Below are 26,671 nucleotides of genomic sequence, written 5' to 3'. Positions count from 1 at the left end.
TTAATTGACTTAAGTAATTGACTCAATATTCAGCAGCTGGGTCTCAGGGAAATCTCTCTGTTGAGACTCAGTTTCCTCATCAGCAGTACTGGGAGCGGGATATCTGCTTTTGAAGGTCCCAGCCCTTGGTTCCATTCACTTTCAGTCCACTCATTTCTAGGGAATCTTACTGTGTACTCTGCACAGGTCTAGGGCTTGGAGAACATAAAACAAATAGGGCACAGTCCCTGCCCTCAGGGTTTTTACCATGCATTGTAATAACAGGCAGCCAGGGGTGCCTGAGGGGTAGAGAACAGGGAGCCAATTACATCCCTGGGACAAAGCAGGGAGGTTTGCTCCTGACAGTTGATTCTAATTAGAAGGTTCCTGAAGGAAGAGAGATTTCTGTTCTGTTGAAAGGAGGCAGTTGACTGAGTGGGAGCACAGAGGCGCCTTTTGGTAGAACTGGCGGGCAAAGCAGCTCTTCAGCGGTAAACCAGAGCAGGCTGTGTTTCATGCCAACCGACGAGACATTTTGCTGCGCGCTAAATTTAACGTGGTGACTATGCTGATGTTGCTGTGCCATGGGATGGGAGAATCCCGACTATATCCGTTACGTGTGTGGGTCTCCAAGGGGTGAAATTTTTGGATGTTCGAGATGCATCCTCTGATGAAAACCATTTATTTTGGCATCTGCACATGCTGAGCCGCAGAGGAGCATCTGTCCCAGAATGCGACATCTGGCTGGATTCCTGACACAATTAATTACAATGACAATCAGCGAATGCTACCTTTTCACAGCAATAAATATTTATTTATGTCTCTCCTCATTTCAAAGTAGAGCTGAAGGGGTTTGCAAATGTAGGCACAGGCAACAAGATAAAAATACAAGAGGTAAAATAGGGTGAGTCAAAAGAGAAGTGTGAATGCCTGAAGAAGACTCTAAATACTTTTACCTGGGGTGAACTGCACAAGTAGAGCTCAGCATCTTAGCAACTAATGGATGTTTTTCCTAAAGGAAAGTGGAGGGGTTTTTTTTACTTACTTTTTTATAATACACTTTTTATTTGAGAACGATTTCGACTTACAGACTTATTGTGCAGAGACAGTACGGAGAACTCCTAAATGCCCTATGCCCAGTTCCCCCAGTACTGATGTCCTACGTTAGAATGGTACATATGACACTATTAATGAGCCAGTACCCATAAAATATTATTAAGTTCATAGTTTATTCAGATTTTTCTCTTTTTACCTAATGTCCCTTTGTTTTAAAAATTTTAAAAATTTTTCAGTGACAATTGACATACAACATTGTATTAGTTTGAGGTGTACAACACAGTGATTAAACATTTATATAACTTATGAAGGGATCCCCCCAGTACGTCTCATCTGAGACCATACCTAGTTACTTAACATTGCAGATCACATCTCCTGGGCTAAGCTTCACACCCCCATGACTCGTTCTGCAGCTGGCAATTACTCCTTCATCCCTTCACCTCGTGCACCCACCCTTCAAACCCCCTCCCATCTGGCAACCATCAGTTTGTTCTCTGTATCCATCAGTCTATTTCTGTTTTATTTGTGCGTTTATTTGGTTTTTTAGATTCTGCATATAGGTGAAATCATATGGTGTTTGTCTTTCTCTGTCTTATTTACTTCGCTTAGCATAATACCCAGTAGGTCCATCCCTATTGTTGCAAATGGCAAAAATGTCATTCTTTTTTATGACCAAGTAATATTCCATTGTACATGTGTACCACTTCTTCTCTACCCGTTTATCTATCAATGGACACTTAGGTTGCTTCCGCATCTTGGCTATTGTAGACAATGCTGCAGTGAACGCAGGGAGACATGTATCTTTTCAAATTAGTGTTTTGGAATTCTTTGGATAAAATACCCAGAAGAGGTCTCATCATAGCTTCTCCTTTATACCCTTAGTCATAGGACTTCTGCTCCGCTAGTCTTCAGGCTGTTCTCAATGACAGTTGTTCCGTAATTTAGTTGTAATTTTGATGTGGTCGTGGGCCGAGGCGGGCACCGTGTTTACCTACTCTTCCATCTTGACTGGAAGTCTAGAGGAACATTTTTATTTTCATTTTGTATGTGTAATTCTTTACTTTTGGTTATATTTCATATTAAATCTCTTGGAGTAATATTAATACCATTACATAATTTCCAGGTGAACCAGATCGTAACTGGATACCTGTACACTCCGTGTGCGCTCACCACTCCGTCTCGTTTTCCTCTGCTACCAATAGGGGGCCCTCTTGACTCGCTTTGCCTCCCCCACCCGTTTTCCTCTAAGAACCACCACCCCCGTTGTCTGTGTCCATCTGTTTGGTTTTGTTTATTTTGTCAGTTCTTATTTTCCTTTTTGTTGGATATTCCACAGGGAGTAAAATCACAGGATTTTCGTCCTTCTCTGTCCAACTTATTTCACGAAGCATAATCTTGAGAGAATTATACAAAATTTTTGTTTTTAATACAATAATGTAGCATCTTGAAGATTCCAAGCGTGTGTTCAGAGCCTTATCCTTATTGATGAGAGAGACTTTGCACCCTGTGTAATGCTGGGTTATTTCATTTACCTCAACTGCTGTTGCAATGAGCTCATTACAAACAAAAGCTGAAAGTAAAGCACCTGCCTGAGGCTTTTTGGTCGAGTTTCTGTGGCTGCATCACAATGCACCGGTGACTCATTCAAGGAAACCCCAGGTCTGAGGTCAAAGAGGTTGAAGAGGTCAAAGAGAATTTCCTCTCTTTAGAAAACGTAATTGTCATTTTTTAATCTCTTTTTAGGCAAGGCTCCTCTCTCAGCCTCTCCCTCCACACACACCTTTTCCCCAAATGTACTTTCACTAGTCTGTGCCCTATGAGAGTGGGCACTCTGCCCGAGCCCCTGGGGTTTGTATGCGGGAACCGGGGAGCAGAGAGTGATGGCTGCGAGGCCCCCAGCCCAGGTGCGTGACCCGGCTTTGCGTCTGTTGACAGCGTGAAGCAGAATGAGCGCTACAGCCAACTGACCCTGCTCAACTCCACCGCGGCTGACACTGGCGAGTTCAGCTGCTGGGGGCAGCTCTGCACCGGCTACGTCTGCAGGAAGGACGAGACCAAGACAGGCTCCTCCTACATCTTTTTTACAGGTAACAGGTTTGCTGCATTACTGGAGCTCCTCACACTTCTGCCCTTGCCCATGTTCAAGGTTCCCACTGTGTGGGGACTATCAAATAATGACCCTCAGACCACCCGCTCTGCCAGGCTCTGGGCTCAGTGCGTTCCATCAGTTAGTCTCTCAACAACCCTTCAGGGTATTACTATCATTTATATATTTTTTTCCCAGTGGAAAAGTTGAGCTTTAGAGAGATGAAATAAGTCCTTAAGGTCATACTGCAAGTAATGACTGTATCGATGGATTTGAACCCAGAACTGTCTGACTCCAGAGTTCATACCTACATTTGTCCAATAGGATAGCCACTAGCCACCTGTGGCTATTTAAATTTAAATGGGAATTAATTAAAATTAAACAAAATTCAAAACTGTTTCTCAGTGGCACATAGCATGTTTCAAGGGCTCCATTGCCACCTGTGGCTAGTGGCTGTCCTGGTGGACACCGTCGACAGAGTGTCTCCACTGTCATAGGAAGCTCTCCTGGACAGCACTGCTGTAGGTAGGCTTTCAGTCCTACGCCCCTAGAACCAGCAATGATCCCCTTTCTGGAACCTCCGTAGTCACAGGATGCCTGCCTGAAGGCTCCCTGTGTTTGTTCTTATGAGTACTGAGATCTGAAGTTTTGGGGGCAGGATTCCCCATCCCTTAGCCTCAGTGCGGTGTCTGAAAGGCTGCAGGTCGGAGGGAACTCTTCTCCGACCCCATAGCACTTGGTACGTTTTTGCGGGTGGAGTCGCACTGGGAGAAGCAGGCCTTGCGGAGGAGCTTGCCAGCCTCTTTCCTCTGCAGCTCCCTAGACTCAGGTCTGGGGGATGACGTTCTCCAACAAGGCTCGGGTCAGCTTTCAGGAATCTTACACATGCCACCCCCTGGTGCTGCTGTGGTCTAAGGCATGCAGGTGAAGTCAGAACGCCCTCCTCGTGTCGGGGCGGGGCCTTCCTGAGAAGATTTGCCTACTTCCTGAATCCACCCACCCATCAGACCTTAGTGATTTAGGCTGAGGACTCAAATGATCTTCTGCCCTTGCCATTAACCAAATCTCAGACGTAATCCCTTCCTGTCCAAATAGCTCCTCTCTGGCAAGCAGATGCATGGGCGGAGCACTCTACAGTCCTGGGGGCCCATGTATCTCATTTCATTTCCACAATGCCACCCCCCCGCCCCGGGAACTAAGGAGAAACTGCCTTGTTATCTCTGTTTTAGAAATAATGATGCTGATGCTGAGGCTCAGAGGGCAAGGGGACCCGTTGGATGCTTCATGACTTACAGTGGCGGAATAAAGAGTCAAACTGTTTTCCTGACCCAGGATTCAGTGTTCTCACCGCCCTAACCCGTTTCTAAAACCAGGTGATTCGTGGTTGGGCGGACAGACAGGCACTAACTGGAGTTGTTGGGAGGACGGCTAACCGTCGTTCACAGGCAATCCCCACGGTCCTCGGTCCTCGTACTGGGCTGTGTTACTCGGAGGGCCTACGTGCCTCACGGTTACACCGCTCTGGGAAGTGACCGTGACGAAGACAACTAATCTGGACTAAGAAGAGCCAGTGATTTTAGATGAGGACCGAGACCATGTTTCAAATTACAGAATGAAGAATTCCCGCCACAGTCAGCACTCTTGTGTCTTCCCAAAACACTGGTTTTTGAACAGAGTTTGAACGGACGACCTCCACTGATCAGAATGTCCTATTAGGGTTGTGGGCTCTCTTTGGTTGTTAGAGGCAGGTGTTCTTCCTCGATTTATGGAAGCCCCTCTGTGAATCAAAGGAACACACTCCCCCTCAATTAGTGTTTACTTCAACATTCAAGAAACCTGGATCCAAAAGGGATGTGACCTAATGTGTTGTATCATTTTCTCATTCCTCAGCACAAAGCTAAGTGTTCCGGTTGGGTTTTCAGTGTAGGGTCCAGCCGTTTGTCTCTTCCGGCCTGGGTGGGTTTGCAAAGCCTGGATGGGCTGTCAGGAGAGCTGAGCTTTCTGCTGCTGGCTCCGGCTTCCTCAGAACATATGCTTCCCTGCCGCCCACACAGGGAGACGTCTGGCATTCGTTCTGTGTGTATGTCTCCCGGGGCTGCCAACACTGGGAAGCTTCTTTCTGACTGCTGTTAATTTGTGCAATTTTTGTGTGAATTTGTGCAACTGTCACACGTCACATTTACTCTTATCCAGGAGGCACTCAACGGTGCTTCTTTCCCTCTCTAATTTTTTATTGAAGTATAACAAAGAAAAAACACAAATTAAAACCACACAGCTTAATAAATTATCCTCAAGTCACATCTAACTCCCCCACCAGATCAAGGAGAACATTCCTGACAATCAGCCCTTCTCATAGCAAAGGGCCCGGGCTCCACTGGTCACATGTAGTGAAACCACATTAATGAGCACTTTTATGAAGTTGGCTATAATTTGGATTTTCGTGTATAGCCTATTAACTCTAGTTTTTCTTTTCTGGAAATCTAAATTTTCATGTGTTTAGTTTTTTCAAAGTAATGTTTATTAGCTACTCAAGTAGATACAAACATATTTGCAGGGAGCATATGTCATCTATAATTTTTTAAATGAACTTTAACATACTTTTTTTGGTCGATGGAATGTACTGATGATGGAATGTACTGATTACACACAAATTCTTTTTTTTTTTTTTTCCTGTTTGTTAAAGCAACTGGTGTGGTCTCTTCTTTCAAAGCACGCAAAGAAGTAAGACTACATTTTTGTGTTCGGAAATTCTGATTGTTATCTTCCTGGCTTTGCTTATTGGTTCAGTTTCCTCTATGAAACCTTAAAACAAAGTTGCTTCTAAACATTACAATCATAAATTACTTAAAGGTTTTTGCCAAAAAGATACCTCTAGTGTGGTCTACTTTGGATTCTTCTCTTTAGAAATGGGAGAGGAGACATCCAAGGCCATACACATTCACTCTTTGTGACCATAGGACCATTAGGTGACAAAGGTCCCCCTCATCTAAGTCTGAAAGTCACTTATTCATGAAGTGGCATGAACCACCCAGCCTGGTACAAAGCCTAGCAAAGCACAGGGCCTCACTGGGCCATGTGGTGCCCTTTCCTGACTTCAGTCAGAGCCGGGGCACGACCTCCGTGCGAGTGAACCCCCACCCACTGCCAAAGAACTCCTGGCTCGTGAAGACATTTGATAATATGTCCAGAACTTCTGTCCCCAACCTAAAACGTCCCGTGACTGTGGCACAAAGAGGCGTAGGAAAGGAGAAAGCCAAGAATAATCAGCTGTTTCAGGAACACTGCAGGAAAAACATGGGAAACAATTGAACAAATCTTGGGGTATAATTAAGTTAAAAGATTCCTCTTAATTACTATAATATTCTCTCATAGTATAGACAACAAAAGATGTAATGCACCATGCCAAAAACCAACCCAAAACAAACAACTCCCCCCCCCCCAATTCAGAGTCCTTTGTACTAAGGAAAGGGTGGGCACGGCAGTCCTCATTTCTCTAAGATAAGAAGACCATTTCCCAGTGCCTAAAGACCACACTGAGTGCTTTCAGAGGAAATGGGCAGAGTGTAAGAAACAGCCTGGAGGTCCGCAGCCCGTGCTCAGCCCAGCTGAGCTCAGCACCGGAGATGAGCAGGCTCCTCACCTGTCTCTACTCGGTTCCCTTTCCACTGACCTTGGCAGAAACGAGGTCCCCTGGGCTGGACCTCTCTGAGGAGCTCTGCTGTGCTGGGACGCACCCTCGGACGGCAGTTACTGAGCACAGGTTGTGGGGTTATTTTCTCCAGAGACGCAGCAGATGGTTTAAAACTGCTCGTAATATAAGGCAGTCAGTCTCTTCCCTGCTTCCTCAACGTGGGTAATCCATGGGCCTGATTTGGACTTGAACTGAGACCTATTTTAGAGACGATGGGAAGTAACATCCTTCTTCTGAAAGGAAAATTATTTTAAAAATGGCTTCTCCTATTCATAAGGGCTCAATATGCTGAGTATATTGCCAGTCCCCTCTCATCATTGTGCCCTGCGGATAAATCCATACAGTGTTCCTTACTGTGTCTCTCCAGAATAAGTAAGCCTGTATCTTTTCCTTTGCAGAGAAAGGAGAACTCTTTGTACCTTCTCCCAGTTACTTTGATGTTGTCTACTTGAACCCAGACAGACAGGCTGTGGTTCCTTGTCGAGTGACTGTCTCGTCAGCCAGAGTCACTCTCCATAGGGAGTTCCCCGCCAAGGAGATCCCCGCCAATGGAACAGACATTGTTTACGACATGAAGCGAGGCTTTGTGTATCTGCAACCTCATTCTGACCACCAGGGGGTCGTCTACTGCAAGGCCGAGGCTGGGGGCAAGTCGCAAATCTCTGTCAAGTATCAACTCCTCTACACAGAAGGTAAGGGTGTTTCCTATCAGTGCCTGATTTTAGTTGCTTCCAGCTGGTAAGTGGCAGGTACTGATGTTCCCAAGTATGAGTAGAAATTAGGAGGCACAGCATGCTGTCCTTAACGGCTTTTTCTGCACCACCACTTCTAGAATGTTCTACACCCTTGTCTGTGACTCTGACGCAACAACCCTTGACATCCTTGTCTCTGAATTCATCCACCATTCACTCTGGTACTGACTCCGTATGACTGATCAGTTCTTCCAAACCCCCAACCTGTTCTCAGAATACTCTCTCAGATGAGAACGTGCTCTTTGTTTTACCCCAAATCTGTCTTCTCAGGGCAGATATCCTCCTGTTTACCTCCACCCCTGTGGTTGCCCTTTCTACATTCTACTTGCTTCCTCCCTAGGTACCTCCTCTCTGTTTGAGTTCCCTTCCTACGAACCCCCTGGCAGACCTTTTAGCTTCCTCCCCTAATTACAGGGGAAATGGCTGCACCTGGGAAGTTCCGGGTTATGACCCCACTCAGGACCAGCAAGTTAGAGAAAGAGAGGCTTCTAAGGATGCAAGAGCAGTGGGTTGGAAGAGGATAATCGGGAAAGGCAGAAATGTTATACTTCTGTCCAAAGAAAAGAATGTTTTTCCAGCTTTGTCTTCAGTGTTGTACTCATGGATTTCATCTCACTTTCCCTGTCTCCTGTTTAATTCCAGTTCCCAGCGGCCCTCCATCCACAACCATTTTGGCATCCTCAAACAAGGTCCAAAGTGGGGATGACGTCAGCATCCTCTGCACCGTCCTTGGGGAGCCTGACGTTGAGGTGGAATTCAGGTGGATCTACCCAGGGCAGAAGGTAAGCACCTCACCCCAGACTCCGCCAGTTGTTTTTGTTCAGGTCTGTCTCCCCCTCGCCCACCTCCCAGGGGGCAGACCTTGACTTATGAAGGGCACCTGTGTGGGCCTATGGTCGGCACCAGGGCTTGCTTGTTTTCTTCTAAGATGTTTCAGTATATTTACAAATGGCTTTTTAATATAATAGATGGAAAAAGGGTGACTGGTTTCCATTAGGCACTTCACTCAGTGTACCCTCTTCATATGTGATTTTTCTTCATAATCCTTAAACAAGAAGGGACAGGGGCTTGAAAGAGACAGGAGGGGACCTCCTTCTGGTGTCCTGAGTGCCGTGCTTACAAGCTGTGCCCTGTGGTGAGGAGCTCTGAGCAGACATCCATGAAGTGGGCACAGAAACACAGGCCCCGTCCAAAAGGCGCTGTGAGGCCAGAGATCATTTTAAAATAGACTTCCCATAAAAGCAACTACAGCTTATAATTTAGCCTCTGTGCGTGTTCTGCTAATATAAACAGCTTTGCTACCAACATGGAACAACCCTTTTGTTGCCAGAAGAGATTTGGCCTCCAGAGATGTATATACTCAGTAGTCAATACGCTTCTGCTTAAGGCCTGTGATTGGTGGGAAGTAACCCTGCCTGGAGAATAGTATTTTCCAGCATTCTGGTACCAGGTACTTGTTTTTAAACAGCTGTCACAATTAGAAGACATTCATGATTTTCAATAGAGATTTTTTAAGTGATAATTGTTATTTTATGAGAAGAAGGGGGGATTATTTTAGTAACACTATATTACAATTGTTAAGCTAATTCAGAAAACACTACATTCTTATCACCAAATTTGGATGAAGCGTCTCAAAAGTGACCATGACTTTCTAGAAATAGGGAGTCACGTCATCCAGGGCATCACAAAATCCATCCTTGGTACGACTGTTCTACTGGAGCCCTGGGCACATTTGACTCATCATACTTCATTTTATTCATTTTTTATTCATTTACATAGTATTTTGGGCTTTGGTTGACTATAAATTCTGCAAATAAAAACCACTGAGTGAGAGGGTGAAAGTGGGCCACGTGAAGGGAAGGGTGGAAAATTTTATGCATGTTTCTAGGACTAATACCAGGTCTATATCCTTGGAGTTCCAAAGAAATCAACCTTATATTAAGTAAGAACTTACTAAAGAAAAGGGCAGAGAGTCAAACAGCATAATGAAATCCCAGACTCCACTTCGAAACGCATGCAGCCGACATGACCAGACAGTGTTAGAGCACCCGGGAGCCTCATACCAAATAGTCTTTGCTAAGTGTGTAAGAGCGATGTGTGGAAGGGAGCTGTTTATAGCGGCTTGTCCTTCTTGCCTCAGTCCCTGTGGGTGTCGTTAAACAGGATGAAAGGCCTGTGATGATTCAAGACACTTGGAGGCTGATCCACAGAGGACTCGGACACACCACAAGAATCTCCCAGAGCGTCATGACGGTTGAAGACTTTGAGACCATTGACGCAGGGTATTACATTTGCACTGCCCAGAATCTCCGAGGACAGACGACAGTGGCTACCACTGTTGAATTTTCCTGACTGGGAAAATGAAGTATAACAAACTGATGGAGAGCCCATTTGTGGATACGACCAGCTTGGGCCTTCTTTCGACTAGTGCTTTGCCAGAGGCTGATGTCAAGTGACAAACCCCAGCCCCTGCTCGTGAGTAAGACCCAGACATCCAAGTCCCCAGGAAGTCATCCGGTCTAATAATAGAAGTGTTAACTCCTCTGACAGAAAGCATGTCTTTTGATTGCTTACCTACGTATATGCGTTTCTAGTTTTTATACTAAGAAAGCATATATGTAAACAACTTTATATAATCATTTCTATTAAATGAGCAAGTTTTTGTAAAAAAATTTTAAAACTGGGCTAAGTGCTCATTTTTTTTTAGGTTGGCAGAAGGATTTGTTAGTAATGTTTGGGTTAATACCTAATATTGCATTTGATTTAACCACAATCCAAGAGAATCTAAAAATGTAGTAATATATAGTTCAACTCCATGAACTATGATATGAAGGTCTCCAAAAAAATTATAGAAACTTGCTTTTTATTTAAAAAAAAACTGCTGCACTCAGAAGTACTAGTTTTAGATCAGTACATTCAGTGAGATATACAGCATGTGGTTTTAAAAGTTTAATTTTCAACATAAAATAGGTGTACAGATCAAGGAAAATTCAACTTCAGTTAGATTTCTTTTTAGCTTCTTCAAAAATATGTACACCATAGTTGTTCCCATTTTCTTACCTTAAAGAGCAGAAATTAATAAGATCAGTCAAAAGTTATTTCTCCAAAATATATAGCTCTCAAAAAAACCAGAAAAGCTTAGCCTAAGTTTAGCTCTGCAAGCCAAGTTTCAGCCATGGCCGACTTTGTGGTTGTACTGGAAACTCCTGGGAAATAGCTTAGGAAATACAATTTCAGCTCCTATGCTGCGAGAAGGGCTCTAACTGGATAACATGTTGGAGAGTGAAGTATGCCACAGGTTGCACTTCTTATATTAAATATTCCAGCATTATTTATTTAATCAAGGTAAAAATACACTTTGCATCATTACAAACTGAGCATAATTACAGTTTTTTTACACATCCGTCTATTTCATGACGTGCCAGCATTTTGCATCCTATGTGAAACATTTGGTTTGAAAAAAACCTTCAAGTTCTCTGTTTTGTTTCCTGCCTTCTCTCCAGTTGTCTCCCATTCTCTGAAGGCATTTTATACTAATTGTTAAGGTTGATTTCCCCGGACACCTAAACGGTACGGAGGAGGGCAGAGAACAGCACGAGATTTACCAAGCGAGGGAACAGATGGCGAATCCAACTTTGGCTAATGACATTGAGAACAACTTGAAAGGGCAAAGAGATATTTCAGAAGGTGGCAGTGAACCTAGTTCTTATGTATCAGAGCGAACATGGAAGGTTACATACATAATAAACTATTGAAGTTTAGACTTCAGACACAATCACTAAGAATAAAATAAAACATGCATCATGAATATTAATCTGCTACGTAGTGTACAGGTAAATGATGACTCAAATATCCACCTCTAGTATCCTGAGTCTGTTCTTACCCTAGGGGTTATTTGCACAGCCATCGAACGTCAGCAATGCGGATTAGTAAATTCTGATACCGCAATGCTGACACATGCAGGAGAGGGGGAAATGCCACAGTTCCTCCTTCCACCTCCCTCAAAGTATTAGAATTGCAGGAGGGAATAGGTCAAGTTTGGAAAAGAAACAGAAATGCAGTCTGGAGGAGAGTTCTACAATATAAGCCACGTTTTCTACTTGTCAGCTGGCCATTCCACCTTCCCAAAGACAGAAGGATTCCTCAAAGGGCACATGGAACCTTAGCATTATCTTCTACTAAATGCTGCATCATTGGTTTAATCAAGGTACTCCTATTCATTGATAAGCACTACCTTTCTGAGTTCTGCTAGCCAATGACTTGTTCTTTATTCCCGCTAGGGTTTTCCAAAACTTGCACCATCAGATCCAGGCTGTGGTTTCTTTGGAAAGTGGTTTCAGCACCGTGAGGATGAGCTGGTTCTGGAAAAACATTTTCCATTATCCTTGTCCCAGAGAGAAATGGGGAGGAGGTAGAAGGTTAGCTTTTGTGGCTCTGGCTGGGGGAGGCAGGAGGGGGCGGAAATGAGGGTACTGAGAGAAGATGACAGTTTCTACATCACAGGACAGCGCAGGTTAAGGTGGACATGAGGCAGAAGCAGTCACTGCTGCTGCCCCTTCTCTTCACACAGAATCTTAGAAAAATTAGGGTTTTGCATTTGCTCGTAGCCTGAGAAAATGGATCATAGTAAAATGTTAGGTTCACGTGGGAAAGTTAAAAATCTACAGAAAAATAACCTAGTTAGTTTTAACTGACATGGCTGAACACTGAACGAATGCCAGGATACTTCAAAAGGACACCCAGGCTGCCCAGACAAAGGACAAGTCGAAGCTCTTCCCTCCCTGCCCTTTGCCCCCGGCGTCAGAGGGCAGAGTGGAGTGGGTGGTACAGAGTCATCATTCAAGCAACTATTGCTCTTTCTTCTATGGCTTTTTGCAGAAATGCTTACATTGACTTATCTGATTAGTACATATGCAGAAATATTCAGCTTTTAACTTTCAGTACACAACGAAGGAGGCAGCATCAGACACAGGACACTCCGCGACACCCACTTTATTCACACATCCCCCAGATAAAAATCACAAGAAGGTGCCTTTGATGAAGGACATTATAAAGGTTACAAATCTTTAGCTGAAGAGGCCCCTGAGAGTTTTCCCCCTATGCGTACATGAAGAAGGCAATGTTCTTTAAGTGCGTTGTGCGTGTGTCCGTGCAGATCGATTCCGAAATCATTTGGGGATGAGTCTCCTGGCCAGAGAGTCGCGTGTCACCCCCCCCACAGCTCCAGTCTCACAAGAAGCAGATGCCGGGGGTCGAGGCTTTCCAGTTCTAGTGCGGTAATAACACGTCAGCTCATGTGGCTCTTGATCCCATGACCACGGTCGGGGTCAGCACTGCACACCTGTGACAGTGCTCTCAGACAGTCTCCCCACTTTCAGCAGCGTCATCTGGGCGAAACGCTGGGGCTGGGGAAGGAGCCCGAATTCCTTGGGGACTGGAAGGGGATGGCAGAGGACGTGGGGGACCTGTCGGAGCTGCACAGGTCCCCGTTGTGCAGTTTCCACAGCAGCTCCTCATTCTCCATGGACAGTCGCTTGTTGACTTTCGACTCCTTCTCCAACCATTCCTGCAGGGTGGCCTGCTCTGTGGTAAGTTGCCTTGGAGACAAAAAAAAGAGCCAGAAACCACGTAGATCCACGTTTCTAAAACAAATGGACTTGGAACAAATTTTCCTTACCATTTTAATTTGAGAGTCCAGAAAAACGACCCATTTGGAAAATTAAGAGGTAGTTCTGCAGAGCTACTGGCATGGGCATTGGGCTCGCTGAGAAACCCATGACGTGGGAGCTGCTGCCCGAGAGAGAGCTGCACTTTGGGGCAATTCACAGGAGGCTCAGTGACGCTCCCACAGGTAATCTGCATGTCTCATGACTGTCCTATGTTTGGGGCTGTTCTCTATTGGGTCCTGTGATGCTCATTCTCTGAAAGCATTCGCAGCAACAATAAGCCAGGGGCTCTGGGGGGAAGGCTGGCCTGCTTGGGTCTCAGGGTTTAGTCCAGGCCCGTGTGGTAAAAGCATGAGGTGCTGCCATCACATTCTCCAGCCAGAAACCGGCCCCTGTTTCACCACCCTCTCTGATCCCATTTCAAGGAGGCACCTGGCTGACACTAAATGCAGAAGATAAGGGGAGGAGATCAGAAAAGCAGGGCCTTTTCTATTTACCTTGAAATTGCAATGTGCTTGTCTATCCGAGCTTTTAATTCCTCATTCTCCTGCTGAAATCGCTTCAGTTTGTCCACCAGTGCTGTGTTGTTGTCCACCTTGGTATAAATAAGAATGCAAACGATTACACACTACAAGTAGGTAAATGAAGCCCCTCCTTTCCTAAGACACCTTCCTGTCTTGAGTGCACTTTGGAGAGATCTAATTAAGGAAAGTTTAATTGTATATGGAAACATCTATACACAGACTCGTGGCAAAACAGAATCTAAAGCAGAACAGAGCATGTAGGGGCAGCTGAGTTGTCCCAGGTCACATGCTATAGAAGTCGCCCAAGAACTGCTGTGCTGCCTGACCTGGGCAACTCTGGGGCTGTGCCTCTCAGGTTCAAGGTGGAAAAACAAAAGCAGCAGCTAGACAGAGGTCTGCCTTTATCAAGGGCACCAGAGCTTGTTATGGCCCATTTTGAAAAACATAAAATAAAATAAAAAATCCCCACACTGGATGAACACCCAAAAGGCCAACAAGTCGCAGTTTGGGGCGATGTTCGACATGGCCTTAAACGTGGTCTCCCGGTTCCTCCTCAGCGTGTCCCTCTCAGTGGCCACACAAAGCAGCAATTCCCAAAGCTCCGTAGAGCGTCCAGTGAGAGGGACGACAGGACGGAAAGCCTCCGTCCTTGGTGCCACTGAAGGTACTTGGCTCTCCTGCGGGCCTGCCCAGGCTAAACTCTCGAGGAAAACAAACTGATCAGTGGTGAGGTTCAAGGGTTAACTCCCAGAAGACATTTAATCAGTTAATGTGAACAGTTGCTTCCATCCCAGCTCACTTTCTAAAGGGAAGAGTTTATTATTTGCTTAGGAGGCGACATCACAGCTTAATTAATTCTAAGTCCCTGTCATTCGCTGTCCTCTGTGACTAATCCACTTTGATCATGGCTCTGAGTGGGGATCCTATTGTTCTGCAACATAGTATCCAGAAAATGCTCAGGATAAGTCAGGAAATAGCTCTCTAAAAAATGAGACTAGAATGTGAGAAAAAGTGGGCGTTGGAATTTCCAGTAATTATAAAGGAATTCAAGGTAAAACACGAGTGGGGGAAACCTGCAATCAAAGACAAGGCGGTGACTGGCCTCAAAACTGTCTCCCATCCGGCCCTCGTGGCACGGAGGAGGACACCAGCCCTGCAGATGACGCAGAGCTAACTGGCGGCAGTGTTTCCATGCCGAAGCGTTCATACTGAGAAAGCCTCTCTGCTTTCCAGGTGTCTTATTTTCCAGAGACCTGAAGTTTGCACATAAATAGGTAACAGTGGGTTTCCCCGTCATCATTCCAACCCGTTCTTCTGCACGTACACCGTGCAGCGCTGCCTAATATCGTGATAGCTCTGCGCCTCGGCAAGACACAGGAATGTTTAGGAACCAACACCAATTAAAACGTGTTGGTAATTTTACCGCAGAGCCTGTTCTTACTGCACAGGATAGTCTGAAAAACTGTGAGGCATGAAAGCCACATGGGGCCACCAATTAATATTAACAGGATCGTCCGCGTCATCGCTGACTGCCAGACTTCATAGCACTGAATAACCCTTGGCAGGAAGCGGTATATGTACCAGGTTGGGCCCATTAACAAACCATGAGTTCTTTTCCTTCCTTTAAAAGTCAGACTTTCCTGGTAATTCAGAGTGCCCATCTAGTCACGTGGCAGCTTAGTCCTTACCTCCCTCAATAGACAGGCAGTAAGTAGTCTCTAGAAGAAAAGCAAACCAAACACCAAAACCCAAATGAACAAGAAAGCAAACAAAGAGTGACTCCATGCGCCCTATTGTCCAGGGCTGGCCTGGGTGTGAATGAGGCACTTACACAACAATCGGTCACTTAGAATTGGGAGGAGAGACAAGCGGTGCAGCAGGCCGAGTAGGGCAGTGGCCGGGGTCACTGAGGCTGCCTTGCCGGGCCCTTGCCCACCTACGAGACTCCTGGCTGGAGCAGCTGCCCCCCAGGGTCGGCCCAGGCTCCCACGGAACCCGGGGCACCTTGCTCAAACACCAAGTTCTGGATACACTCGTCACAGGCTGACATCAGTTCTCGGTCCTAGAGCTGCAAACTGGACTCCATTCACATTTTCCATAATGTGTGCAGTTTACACAACTGGATTTTATGAAAGCACAGTTCTTTTACCACGTTCTAATTCCCAAGAAGCAGGATGAAGAACTTAGATAGCAAGAGTAAATTGCTCACAAATCTAACTGTTTGGGGCATACGAAACCTGCCCAGAGTTGGTGGTAGGTTGAAGTACTGCTTTTACATTATTTAAAAAATCTTCCAATGCAGGTGAAGATTCATTGACCACTGAATTGGGAGCCTGACTTGTCTGCTGTGGTTTCCCGAGGACCCCATGCTGCTTTACATGTTCCTTGGCGGGGGGAAAAAAGTTCCTGAAGGCAGCAATGACTGAGCCTTGAACAATCACAGAAAAGAAAATGGACCCTGTTTTACCATCTGTGAAGTTTTCGAACAACCCGCAGGAGCAGTTACAACCGCCCCACAGTTGCAGCTCAGAGCCCAGTGCGTTTCACCGACACGGTTCTCTCTGGGGAGGCTCTGAAGGGGACCTACCAGTTTCTCCATTTTCATCAACTTTACATCCTGCTGGTGCAGCTTCTCGTTCTTGATCTCCAACACAGCTTTCAGGCTCTCCAGCTCTTGCTCCAGATACATGATCTGAGGGTTTTTCTGGGAGAGACACGGCAGAACATAGCTCTGACTGATCCTTAAATACAACCACACCGTTCTTATCCTTCATATAAACAATCTTTGCTTAGACTTAGAAATCAGATAAAGTGGCAAGAAACTTCTACCTTCGTACAGTAGCTTCAAAGAAAAGAGGTAAGAAGAAGGGTTAGGATAACTTCAATCTCTAAGTCACTGGTTATAAGAATGAAATAGAACATTTCATATCTGAAAACAAGTGTTTCATTCATTTATCAGTAACTTAATGTGGAGAAATGACTGGTAGCACCAAATGTCTTACTGGACATAGGAGAAAAACTATCGCTTAACAATACAAAACAGAACGCTGACTAGAAATCAGGCAAGTCCAAGTCCATTACTGGTGTTTGGAGGGAGGAAAGGGAACAGCAGTTCTCCCTCACTAAAGTCAGTAACTGCTCAGGAACGAAAAGGCAGGACCGTATGTAGGGGTGTCTGGAAAACAACCGAAACAACAATAATGTCCTGTGTCCTTTGGATTTTTATCATGATGGGACTGTGTTGGCCTGGCCATCCTTCTAGGGCAGCTGTAACACCCTAACCTTTTATTTTGTGACACCCCAACACCTCCATGGCATGAAGCACAAGTACTACTAAAAGTCTATCAGAAATAAGCACTGCATAAGGGGAGCGACTCCGGGGCAGATCCCCCAACTCCTTGCTTTATTACGGAAATTCAAGTGAACCGTCCAGAGTGTATGACACAAATAGACAGCAGATGATCTATTGATCAGATGCTCAATGAGAGAATTTCTTAGACAAGAATCAGTGGCTTAGATCATCAAAACTACCCTCCTGCGCCAATGCTCTGGACCAATCCTCAGGGAGAATCGGGGAGTGGGCCCTTGGGGACCATTAATCACACCCCTCACTGCACAACAGGAGAGACAAGGTCCACGGCTCCAAGGCCCTGCTCAGGGAGCACATCGGAGCCGGAAAGTGCCGGGGCAGCGACTTCAACTCCAGGGTCCTCCCGAACATTTCTGATGTTTCATATCTGTTATCCTTTTACATATGATTGTTTTTTAACCCTAAAGATAGCAAATCCTATTTCGTTTTCTTAAAAAAGAAACAGCATCACTTAGTCTTTCAATTTTTAAAACCACAGCACCGGCAGCACGGTTACCCCCACCCCATACATCCCACCCACCCCCTCCCTGAGGTGTTCTCCCTCCCACACCCTCGCAGGCCCAGCCTGAGGGGGCAGCGTGGACATTCCTGCTTCCCTCAGGCTGTGTCCTCAGTTTTTCAAAAGCCTCTGCCTCCCCAGGAAGCGCTTGAAAATCTCTAACCCAAACCATTAGGAAGGTTTACCTCCTGCAGGTTAAGTCTAGATTTTTTTTTTTTGAAACCACTCTTTTTTCTAAGAATCTTCCAGAATAAATAGCTTTGAAGTGCCATTGAATATGACTTCATCTAACTGTATTGAGATGTCTCGGGGACTGTCATCGGTAAAGAGCTCACCCCACACAGGTACTTCATGAGCTGGCAACAGATTTTAAGTAGCAAATAAGCTTTGCTTCTGCTGTCTCAGGGCCCTGAGGTATGGAATGGTAAGTACTCAAAACATAAGCAGGAAATTTTTTTTCTCAAACAAAGGAGTGGGGCAGGGGAGTAAGGATATGAGTTACAGGAGAAAGTTGACTTTACAAGAGAAATCCGTACTTTTCAAAAGGGAGAAACGATCCACACAATGAAATACTCTTCGGCCAACAAAAGGCAGGAAGTACCTACGCATGCTGTAATACCCATGAACATTGCTAAATGGGAGAAGCCGGACACAACAGGCCACACACGCATGATGCCGTTTGTAGGAAGTGTCCAAAGGAGGCGAACCCACAGAGATGGAAAGTAGCCTGGTGGCCTGCTAGGGCTGGGGCTGCGTGGAAACGGGGGTGACTGCTAGAGTGAGTACAAGGTTCTTGTGGAGTGACCAAAATGTTCTGGGATTAGATCCTGGCGACCAACACACAACTTTGTCAACCTACTAAAAAACACTGAATTATACATTTTAAAAGGTGTCTCAACAGAGCAGTTAGCAAACAAAAAAAAAGTGAAGACTTCAATAGTTCTCTTGTCTTCCTGTAGGTATTAGATGAGACCACTAGCGACATATATTGGGTTCCATCTGCATGTCAGCTTTTAGGATTTAAAGAAGACACCACTAAACAAAGAAGCCGTTCAACACAGTTTCAGGAGCAGACTGCAAGACTGAAAAGGATTCCAAATGCACGCCGTTTCTCCAGCTACTGAACGCTAGTGGACTTTACAGAGTAGCTGAGGAGAAGGAAAGCTCAGTAGTGATGGAGGGATCAGACACAACTTACTGAATTTGCTTTCTCTCTTGAGATTCTTTTTTGTTCTTCTGATTTCAGCTTTTCATTTAAAGCCTCATTTTCACTCTTCAGATCATTGATTTGTTTCTGAAACATAAAAAATGAAATGTGGAACGTAAGTCAACAGCAGACACCAGAAACATAGCCAAATGCACACAGAAATGTACCAAAACCATACAAACCTCAAGAACAATGATTTCTTTTTTAGTATTGAGATTTACCCACCTCTAGGGATTCTTGCTTCTCAGAAAGCAAATCCTCAAGTGATTTCTTTTCTAATTCATGGCTTTTCTTGATTTCTGGAAAGAAGTGATATTTTTTAACATCCTATGAGATCACTGTATTCTGTCGTTCAAGCACAGAGATGTAATTGTTGATGATGAAATGATACGACTGTTACTTTTTATTTGTATGATGCTTTTATTCAAACTAAGCTATTCTCAGACTCGCCCTATGAGGTGAGTAAGGCATATTTTCCCATTTCATTGCTGTGAACGCGAAGGCCCACGGAGGCCAAGAGCACGTGGGAAACACAGGCAGACCTCCAGGGGCGGCCTCACCCCCTGGCCTGCAGACGCCCAGTCTGGCGCTCCTGGGATTTCCACTTGCATTTCAGGAATGCGTGTTCCAAACAGAAATTTAAACGTAAACCCATTTCTAGCAAGAAGGAAGAAAAACACCATTTACTAAATGTCTACCCTCGGCCAGTCACTTTTACATGTTGTCACCTTGGACTTCACACAACAACTCTACTTTCTGATGAGAAAGGCCTTTGCCCAAGGTTGCACAGCCAGCTCTTACCACCCGTCCACACGCTCCTCTGTGGGATACAGTGAGTTTAGTGTGGCAATTTCAGCTACACGGCCAACTATGTTCTGCAAGAAATGGCTTCTTATTCTTTTCCTTCGGCTTCCACCCTTCCAATTGTGATGATGTAATAAAAACGAGTCTGTCTGTATTCGACAAGCGCCGTCTTGTTCTTCACAGCAGTGTGGGTGTGTGAGTGTGTTGGTGAGCAAGAGCGCTTAGTAGGGCTCCCATGCCCTGGCCGAGATACAAACTAGCACCTCCGCTTCCCGGGGCCTACGGTGGTAGAGCACAACTTTCCTAAAAGGCCTTCAAGTTCATTAAAATTTTGCCTACTTCCTGATGTGCTGTCGTTTATAAAAACTATTATTTGCATCCTTAGGGGAAAGGACATCGGCTAACAATGAACAATGCAAAAAGAAACCAAAACACTCCGAACTGAATGCCACAGGGTGTTCTCTGGAGGGGGAAGTTATGAATCATTTCCCTTTTAAAACACATCATGCTGTTCCATTAGATCTTATTCTATTTACATGGACAAAAGCATTCTTGCCTGAAAGGGAGGTTTCATAGACCTTCTTTAGTAATTTTATTTCATCTGAGTGGCTAGCTTCAATTTCCAACTTAGAGGTTTCATGGGCAGCTTTTAAGTTGTCAAACTATAAGAAAAAACACAACAAAACAACAGTTTTTACCAGCAAAATCCAAAGTCCTAAAGTGAACAGTTAGCAGCAGCATCAGGAAACTTGACATCTAAGCTTGCATCCAAGTTGAAGGACTACCGCGTACAGACCAGCCCCGCTTGCATTTGCCACTCCCAGGTCTCCACTCCGTCCCCACTCAGGGTCACCAACACACAGGGCTCGCCGGTGGAAATGGCTGACGTCACAAGGAATGAGGACATGCTTCCCGGTGACAGGACCACAGAAGATCCTCACCTGTCATGTTGGCCTATACACCTTGAGTCCCTAACACACGGCATGTAGCAGGCACTCCAATATTTGCTAAGTGAAAAATCGATTTTAAAAGGGAACAAGGAAATGAAAGTGCAGCGTATGGTATACAATTAAGTGAAAAATGGGGCTATTAAGTAAGTGCCATTTTTAGAAAGTAGAAGAAATTCAAACCAATGGCTCAATAGCACAACATCAGAATGCTCGCGAAGGGATCATTTGTAGGTAATAAGAAAAAGGGTTGTTTTTAATTTTATCTCTTTCCTTCCCTTTTGCTCAACACTGGTACATTGCTTTAATCATAAGAAAAAAATTAAGAAACCCTTGTCATTTTTTAACTTAAAAAAAAAGTTCTGCAAGGGATGTTCAACAAAGAGAAGTTCACAAAAGGAAGTGGATCATCAAAGAACAATTAAAACTCAAATAAACAGCCAAAAACATGCTCAGGCTCCCGAAGCACAGACCTGCTCTTGCAGTTGAGTTTTGTACTTCTCTGCTTCTTCAACATAAATGTTCTGAAGCTTCTCACACTCCTCGGTGTAAAATTCTTTAAGCCGATTCTCTAGCTCTGTTAGATCGGTCTGGTGCTGCTGGTTTAGCTTCTGGACGAACCCTTCATAAGCTATTTGCAACTCATTCCTGGCTTTTTCTAATTTCTCACAGGTGGTTGAAGCGGTGACTGAAAACGGATGAAAAAAGAGAAGACCACATTTGATTTGTTAAATGTCCTAAATTCGTAACATTCACACACAGCTGTGATGTCTCAGTTCTTTGATGATCAAACCTAATAGTACAGAAGTGAACAGTTAAAAAAACAAAACAAAACAAAACAAAAAAACGGAACAAGGGGAAATGGGTCCTGGCAGCAAAACACACACACAACACTCTCTCTAGCAAGCAGTAAGAGAAGTACTTGAGAAGAGCCAGGTTCCCAAGTGAAGATAAGATAACCCTTTCAAGGGGTGACCGATCAGTGTAGGAGCTATACAGATACAGAGAGGAGAGTCTGATTGGTTGGGTGTCTCTAGGACAGCCAACCAGTAAGAAGAAGCTAAGACACAAAGGAACAGGGAAGATCAGAGAGAAGCAGCACATGGGTTAACCTTGTACTAAATGTGAGCTGATGTCAACTTATTTCAAAAATATAAAAATTTTTTAAAACCCCAAATTAGACTATATTGAAAACAAATCACCAGAGCATAAAAGCTTCAGGAAAAACGCATTTTAAAAGCTACATAACATAATACGATATAATAATAATAATAATAATATTTACATATTATTATTGAAAGGTTAACATATAAAAAAGGCAACGTAATTTGACACACATAATTTAAAATCAGACCACCCACTCTTCATCACTACCTGAACCAGAACTGCCCACAATATACTGCAGAACTCACTCACACACACACACACACACACACACACACACACACACACACACAGACTCCCGTGCACTAACAAGCCCTGAAAGATCTCTATTGTCTCTCAGGAAGGTTGACTTTGGACTTGTCCAGCCTCTCTTCACTGATATTTAATACAGGGAAGTGGGATAACATGAAACGGGGACTGGTGAGTCTTGAAATTAATTCTTACCTCTCTTTCAGTAAGGAGTATGTATTTTAGGAGTTTTGGAAGGAACAAGATGATTTTAGGGCAGAGAAAAGGAAAGCTGAGATCGATGATGATTTTACCTAAGTACTGTGGAAAGGGCTGGCTCCTGGGGTGAATTCAGGCTGTGATGTAGGCTTGTTTTCTTGGGAATATGCCACGTGGCAGTAGAAAAACCAGCCACTGTCCCGTATCAGTATTGTTTCAGAGGTAAATGGGCCATATTGAAATAATGACAAGAGCAGTGTATCCTAAAGAGAACCCTTGAACTTCAAGCAAACTCTCAAGTATTTATTGACAGGGAGAGGAACTAACATTAAAAACAAAAACGACTACTTGATGACTGGCACCGAATGGGGCTCCCCACGTGTCAGCTGGTCGGCCCCCACAGGAGTCATGTGGGGACCTTCTTTCTAACTGCAAATGTGCACAAGGAAACCAACGGAGAGAGCAAACAACTTGCTCCTGGGCCCACAGCCGGGAAGCGGTGGAAGAGCAGACTGCAGCGAGAGGTTCGGATTCGGACTGTCTGTGTTCCTCCCACCCTGTCCAGCTGCCTCTTGCGCCAGGAGCCGAGACCCGAGACGGGGCGTCTCCTTGGGAGGCTCCCTGTCTAACCGAGGAGACAAGACATGCACATAGAGGAAGCAGTGATACAGGGTGGCACCTAAGGGCCCAGTGAATGGCGCTCAAGCTGGCTGACGTCCAAGTAGGGCGGTCTGGACGGTTTGGTCAGCAGATTTTTTAAAAAACATTGAAAAACTTTTTTGGAAAAAATATACATAACAAAATGTAGTATTTTAATCATTTTTAAGTGTACAGTTCTATGTCATTAAGTAAATTCACACTGCTATGAAACCATCACTACCACCCAACTCCAGAACTTTCCCCCAAACTGAAACTCCCAAGCAACTTAACAATCACTCCTCACTGCCCCTTCCCCTCAGCCCCGGACAACCACCATCCTACTTTCTACCTCCATGAATTTGACTACTCTAGGTATGTCGTAGAAGGGGACTAGTGTAATATTTGTCCATCTGTGACTGGCCTACTTCACTTACCATAATGTCTTCAATGTTCAGGTGTCAGAGTTTCCTGCCCTGTTTTGAGCTGGGTGACAGTCTCCTGTAGGTATGGACCTCACTTTGCTTATCCTGCCATCCCTCCGTGGACACGGGCATTGCTTCCGCCCTCTGGCTATTGTGGATGACGCTGCCATGCGCGTGGGGGAAAGGCCCAAAAGGTAGAGGGAGGCCAGAGTACAGGGGCCACTGCCTGGAACCTCGCTGACAAGGCAGTCCTTGGGGATGAAACTCGGGGAGTTCCTTTTTTCTTTAAAACAATTTTGTAAAAGATAATGGCTACATCGATCACGACAGAACATCTTCTTCACATTCCCTTTTCCTCTTGTGGCACTAATTTCTTATCAAGGGAGAAAAAAACGAATCTAGGAGGCCGATGCCAGTGAAACGAGTCAACACAACCTTACCTTCTGCTAAATAACTTTACACAGTGCACAAGCGGGATGTGGGGCCAAGGGCCTCTTGGCGCGACTCCTCTATTAGAACTCCACTGGAAAGCGGGCAGCAGAAAATTATTTTGCAGGCAGTCAGTAAAGGTATCAAATAGCTTTCCCATCAGAAAAAAAAAAAAAAAAATGCTGCTTTCGCACACTCTTTTTGCTTACTTCCCTTGGAAGTCCAGATACCAGGAGGGGAAAAAACAACAACAACAAAAAAAGGAATGACGTGATCCCAGCCCATCCAAATGCTCGGATCAGAACGAGAACTATCTAAGCGCACAAAAACGTGGGAGCTCGCCCCCGTGAGCGGGGTGAAGGGAGGACAGACAGACAGATGGCAGGGAAGGGCCAGATGGGGAGCGGGTGCTTTACTGCTGCTGGTACAAGTCCAGTGCACGGGCCAGCCCCGGCGGTGACATCAGCCTGCAGCTGTGCGGGGCCTCTGCCCTGTTTACCCCGCTGCTGCTGCGCAGAGAGCAGCTGGGCTGAAGGGCCCACTCGCACAGAGGGCTTTACTTTGAATTAACTGGCCGGGGCTCCCGAGGAAATATTTATTTGGCATAAAGACTAATGAAATACTTTTTTAAAGGGCACACGTAAACATTTATCGAGGGTCCTCAGAGTGTTCCTGTCAGCTGGACACACTCTGTCGGGGGTGGAGGGGTGTCACCCCGTGTTTTAATCATGGACTTTCCCTTGCCCTTGTCACAGTTTAGGAGACATTTCTAATGTCACGTCTGCTTCTAACTCTTGTTCTCAGTCTCGTCTCTTCTTCTGCAGAGTCCCACTTGCTTTCAGTCAATTAATCAGACCCCCAACAAAGCCAAAACCAAGCATAAACTCTTTCTGGATTTAGACTAAGTAATAGGCAGGGAGTTTTCCCATGCTGTTAGCTGACGCTGTTTTGAAGGAGTTATTGCATAAATACAAAGTCCGTCCAGTACAAAGTCCTTCTGTCCTCGTTTTTTAAATCATTCCATTAGGCGATTTTTGGAAGCATGTCTGACTACGGGCGCCCAAAGACCAAGAAGAAGGAGTGAGGGATTGCAACTTCCACACGCACACTGGGAAAGCCATCTCCTGCAGTCTGTCTGAAAGTGAGAAACACAGTTTTCAGCGAGAAAAAAAGGCCCCCACTCATTTGCAAGATTGGCCCTAAAACGTAAGGCCATGTTAGAGAATGGAAGTCAACATTTTCCCTCTGGGATAACCCAGGCCTGAGAATCCTAGGCCAACAACAAAACAGGAAAAACCTAGGGACACTCCCTGATAGCTTAAAACATTGACAAAGAAGGAGCAGATATTTCAGAAGTGGTGGAATGCTTGATGCTTTTCCTTTTCAAAGAGGACATCTAGATTTAAAGGCCAATGTCAGAGTCAAATATAACCTCTGAAAAACAGAATTGGAAAAATAGAGTTGGATTTCTCCCAGGTCCTTTAGCAGTAATCCCCAAGGAGAGGAAATGGAGCTATTGCCTAATTAGTCCTGGCAGGCTTTCTTGAGAGTGGGAGGTCAAGTTTTTATTATTTCCATCTTGTAGAGACTAATGTCCCTGCGGCGACTGATAAATGTACTGTCTGCTGAGAAAACCTTTAGATAACCATGGTCCTACATTGTTAATATTCTTTTGAAATAATGCAGAGATTCCGTATTCTTATATGTGGGTAGCCTGCTTCATCACGAGACAACCACAAATATTTTCATTGTCAAGAATATAAATAAATGTCTTAATAGAAAAGACCTAGAAGTCTTAGGTTCTAATGCCAGCCCCACCATTTAGCTTCAATGTGTTTTGGGCATATTACTGAAGCTTTCTAAGCCTGCATTTCCTCATTTTTTTAAAATGAAGAGAATATGTTAGTGCCTTCCCTGTGGGATGACATAAAATAATACAGGTGAAGTACTTGGCCCAGTGCCTAACTGGAGTCCGTATGCAATAAATGTTACTGTTATTATTAGTAGCCTTGCAAAAAGTCCACCGATTCAAATGTGTTTGCAGAGTCCTGAGACACATGCTTGGGACCCCATGACAGCATGTGAGAGTCAAAAAGACGCACTGCTCGTGTAGTATTCAGAGACAGTAACGCACACACACAACTGTGCATTACAGCATGCGTCACGTCCTATCACACATCAATGGTGGTGGGAAGTGGAGATTTCCATTGTTCTCGACATCACATGCACTAGGATGCTCCCGACTTTTAGGTGATTTCATCTAAATTGGACGGAAAATACAACTAAGAAAAGGAAAAATAAAACGGGGGAGGTAAGGTCACACGGAAGATCCTGCAAATTGTTACGGCGCTGTATAAGAGACTGTGACAGAAAGAAAAGACAAGCAGGAAGAGAAGATGACTTCATCTCCCAGTGTCTGCACATATGTCCCTCAGATGCGCCCTGTAGGCCAGCTGTGGGTGCCAGCCCTCCCTGAGCAGGGAGCCCCTGCTCTGCCCCATGTGTGAGGGAGATGAGCTCCACTTGCCCGCTCTGGGTCCCTTTCTCAGCCTCTCTCAGGCCACCCGGGAAGTCAGGCACTTGCTTTCAGTTCTGGTCCGTTACACTCCTTTCTTCAATAGTATACACTTCTTAGGTCAAACAGAGTTTCATTTTATTTAAACTTCTAATTGTGGAATAATTTCAAATTTACAGAAAAGGTACAGAGAGAGTACGGAGAGTTCGTGTATACCCTTCTCCTAGCTGCCCCGAATATTAACATCTTACACAACATTGATCTTACTTCTCTTGTTCCCCTGTCCTAGGATCGTGATGGAGACACTACCTTCTACCACAGTTGAGTGAGTATTTCTCAACACTTCCAGAGCCAGTGACTATGTTGGTTACTCTCTTAAATGGGATTTCAGTCTGTTTAAAATTAGAGGTAGAAGTGTAACTGGACAAAGTAACCAAGAAGCTATTTTTAAAAAGTAAATTGCTACTTTGTGGC

At 44.9% G+C, this 26,671-nt stretch overlaps 2 protein-coding genes across 5 annotated transcripts in view; one reads left to right on the top strand and one right to left on the bottom strand.

Moving 5' to 3' along the window:
• Positions 1 to 10,881, top strand: part of PDGFRL (platelet derived growth factor receptor like) — a 36,545-nt gene extending 25,664 nt beyond the window's left edge. The window contains exons 3-6 of the mRNA XM_024562759.3: positions 2,971 to 3,122; positions 7,211 to 7,504; positions 8,207 to 8,346; positions 9,728 to 10,881. Coding sequence (XP_024418527.1) covers positions 2,971 to 3,122; positions 7,211 to 7,504; positions 8,207 to 8,346; positions 9,728 to 9,916 — 775 coding nt within the window. The 3' untranslated portion in view covers positions 9,917 to 10,881. The remainder of the gene's footprint in view (positions 1 to 2,970; positions 3,123 to 7,210; positions 7,505 to 8,206; positions 8,347 to 9,727) is intronic.
• MTUS1 (microtubule associated scaffold protein 1) overlaps positions 10,870 to 26,671 on the bottom strand; it is a 128,539-nt gene continuing 112,737 nt past the window's right edge. For 3 of the 4 annotated variants that reach the window (XM_024562621.4, XM_024562619.4, XM_024562622.4), the window contains 7 exons: positions 21,055 to 21,269; positions 20,191 to 20,296; positions 19,056 to 19,129; positions 18,822 to 18,917; positions 16,342 to 16,458; positions 13,728 to 13,825; positions 11,008 to 13,161 (listed from right to left, as the gene is read on the bottom strand). In XM_024562621.4, the coding sequence (XP_024418389.1) occupies positions 12,948 to 13,161; positions 13,728 to 13,825; positions 16,342 to 16,458; positions 18,822 to 18,917; positions 19,056 to 19,129; positions 20,191 to 20,296; positions 21,055 to 21,269 (920 nt within the window). In that variant the 3' untranslated portion in view covers positions 11,008 to 12,947. Of the gene's footprint in view, positions 13,162 to 13,727; positions 13,826 to 16,341; positions 16,459 to 18,821; positions 18,918 to 19,055; positions 19,130 to 20,190; positions 20,297 to 21,054; positions 21,270 to 26,671 lie in introns of all 4 variants that reach the window. The other variant, XM_024562616.4, reaches the window with a different exon arrangement.

The sequence above is a fragment of the Desmodus rotundus genome, chromosome 13 (genome assembly GCF_022682495.2).
Source record: "Desmodus rotundus isolate HL8 chromosome 13, HLdesRot8A.1, whole genome shotgun sequence".
Classification (NCBI taxonomy): domain Eukaryota; kingdom Metazoa; phylum Chordata; class Mammalia; order Chiroptera; family Phyllostomidae; genus Desmodus; species Desmodus rotundus.
This window is presented reverse-complemented; position numbering and strand designations above follow the sequence as displayed.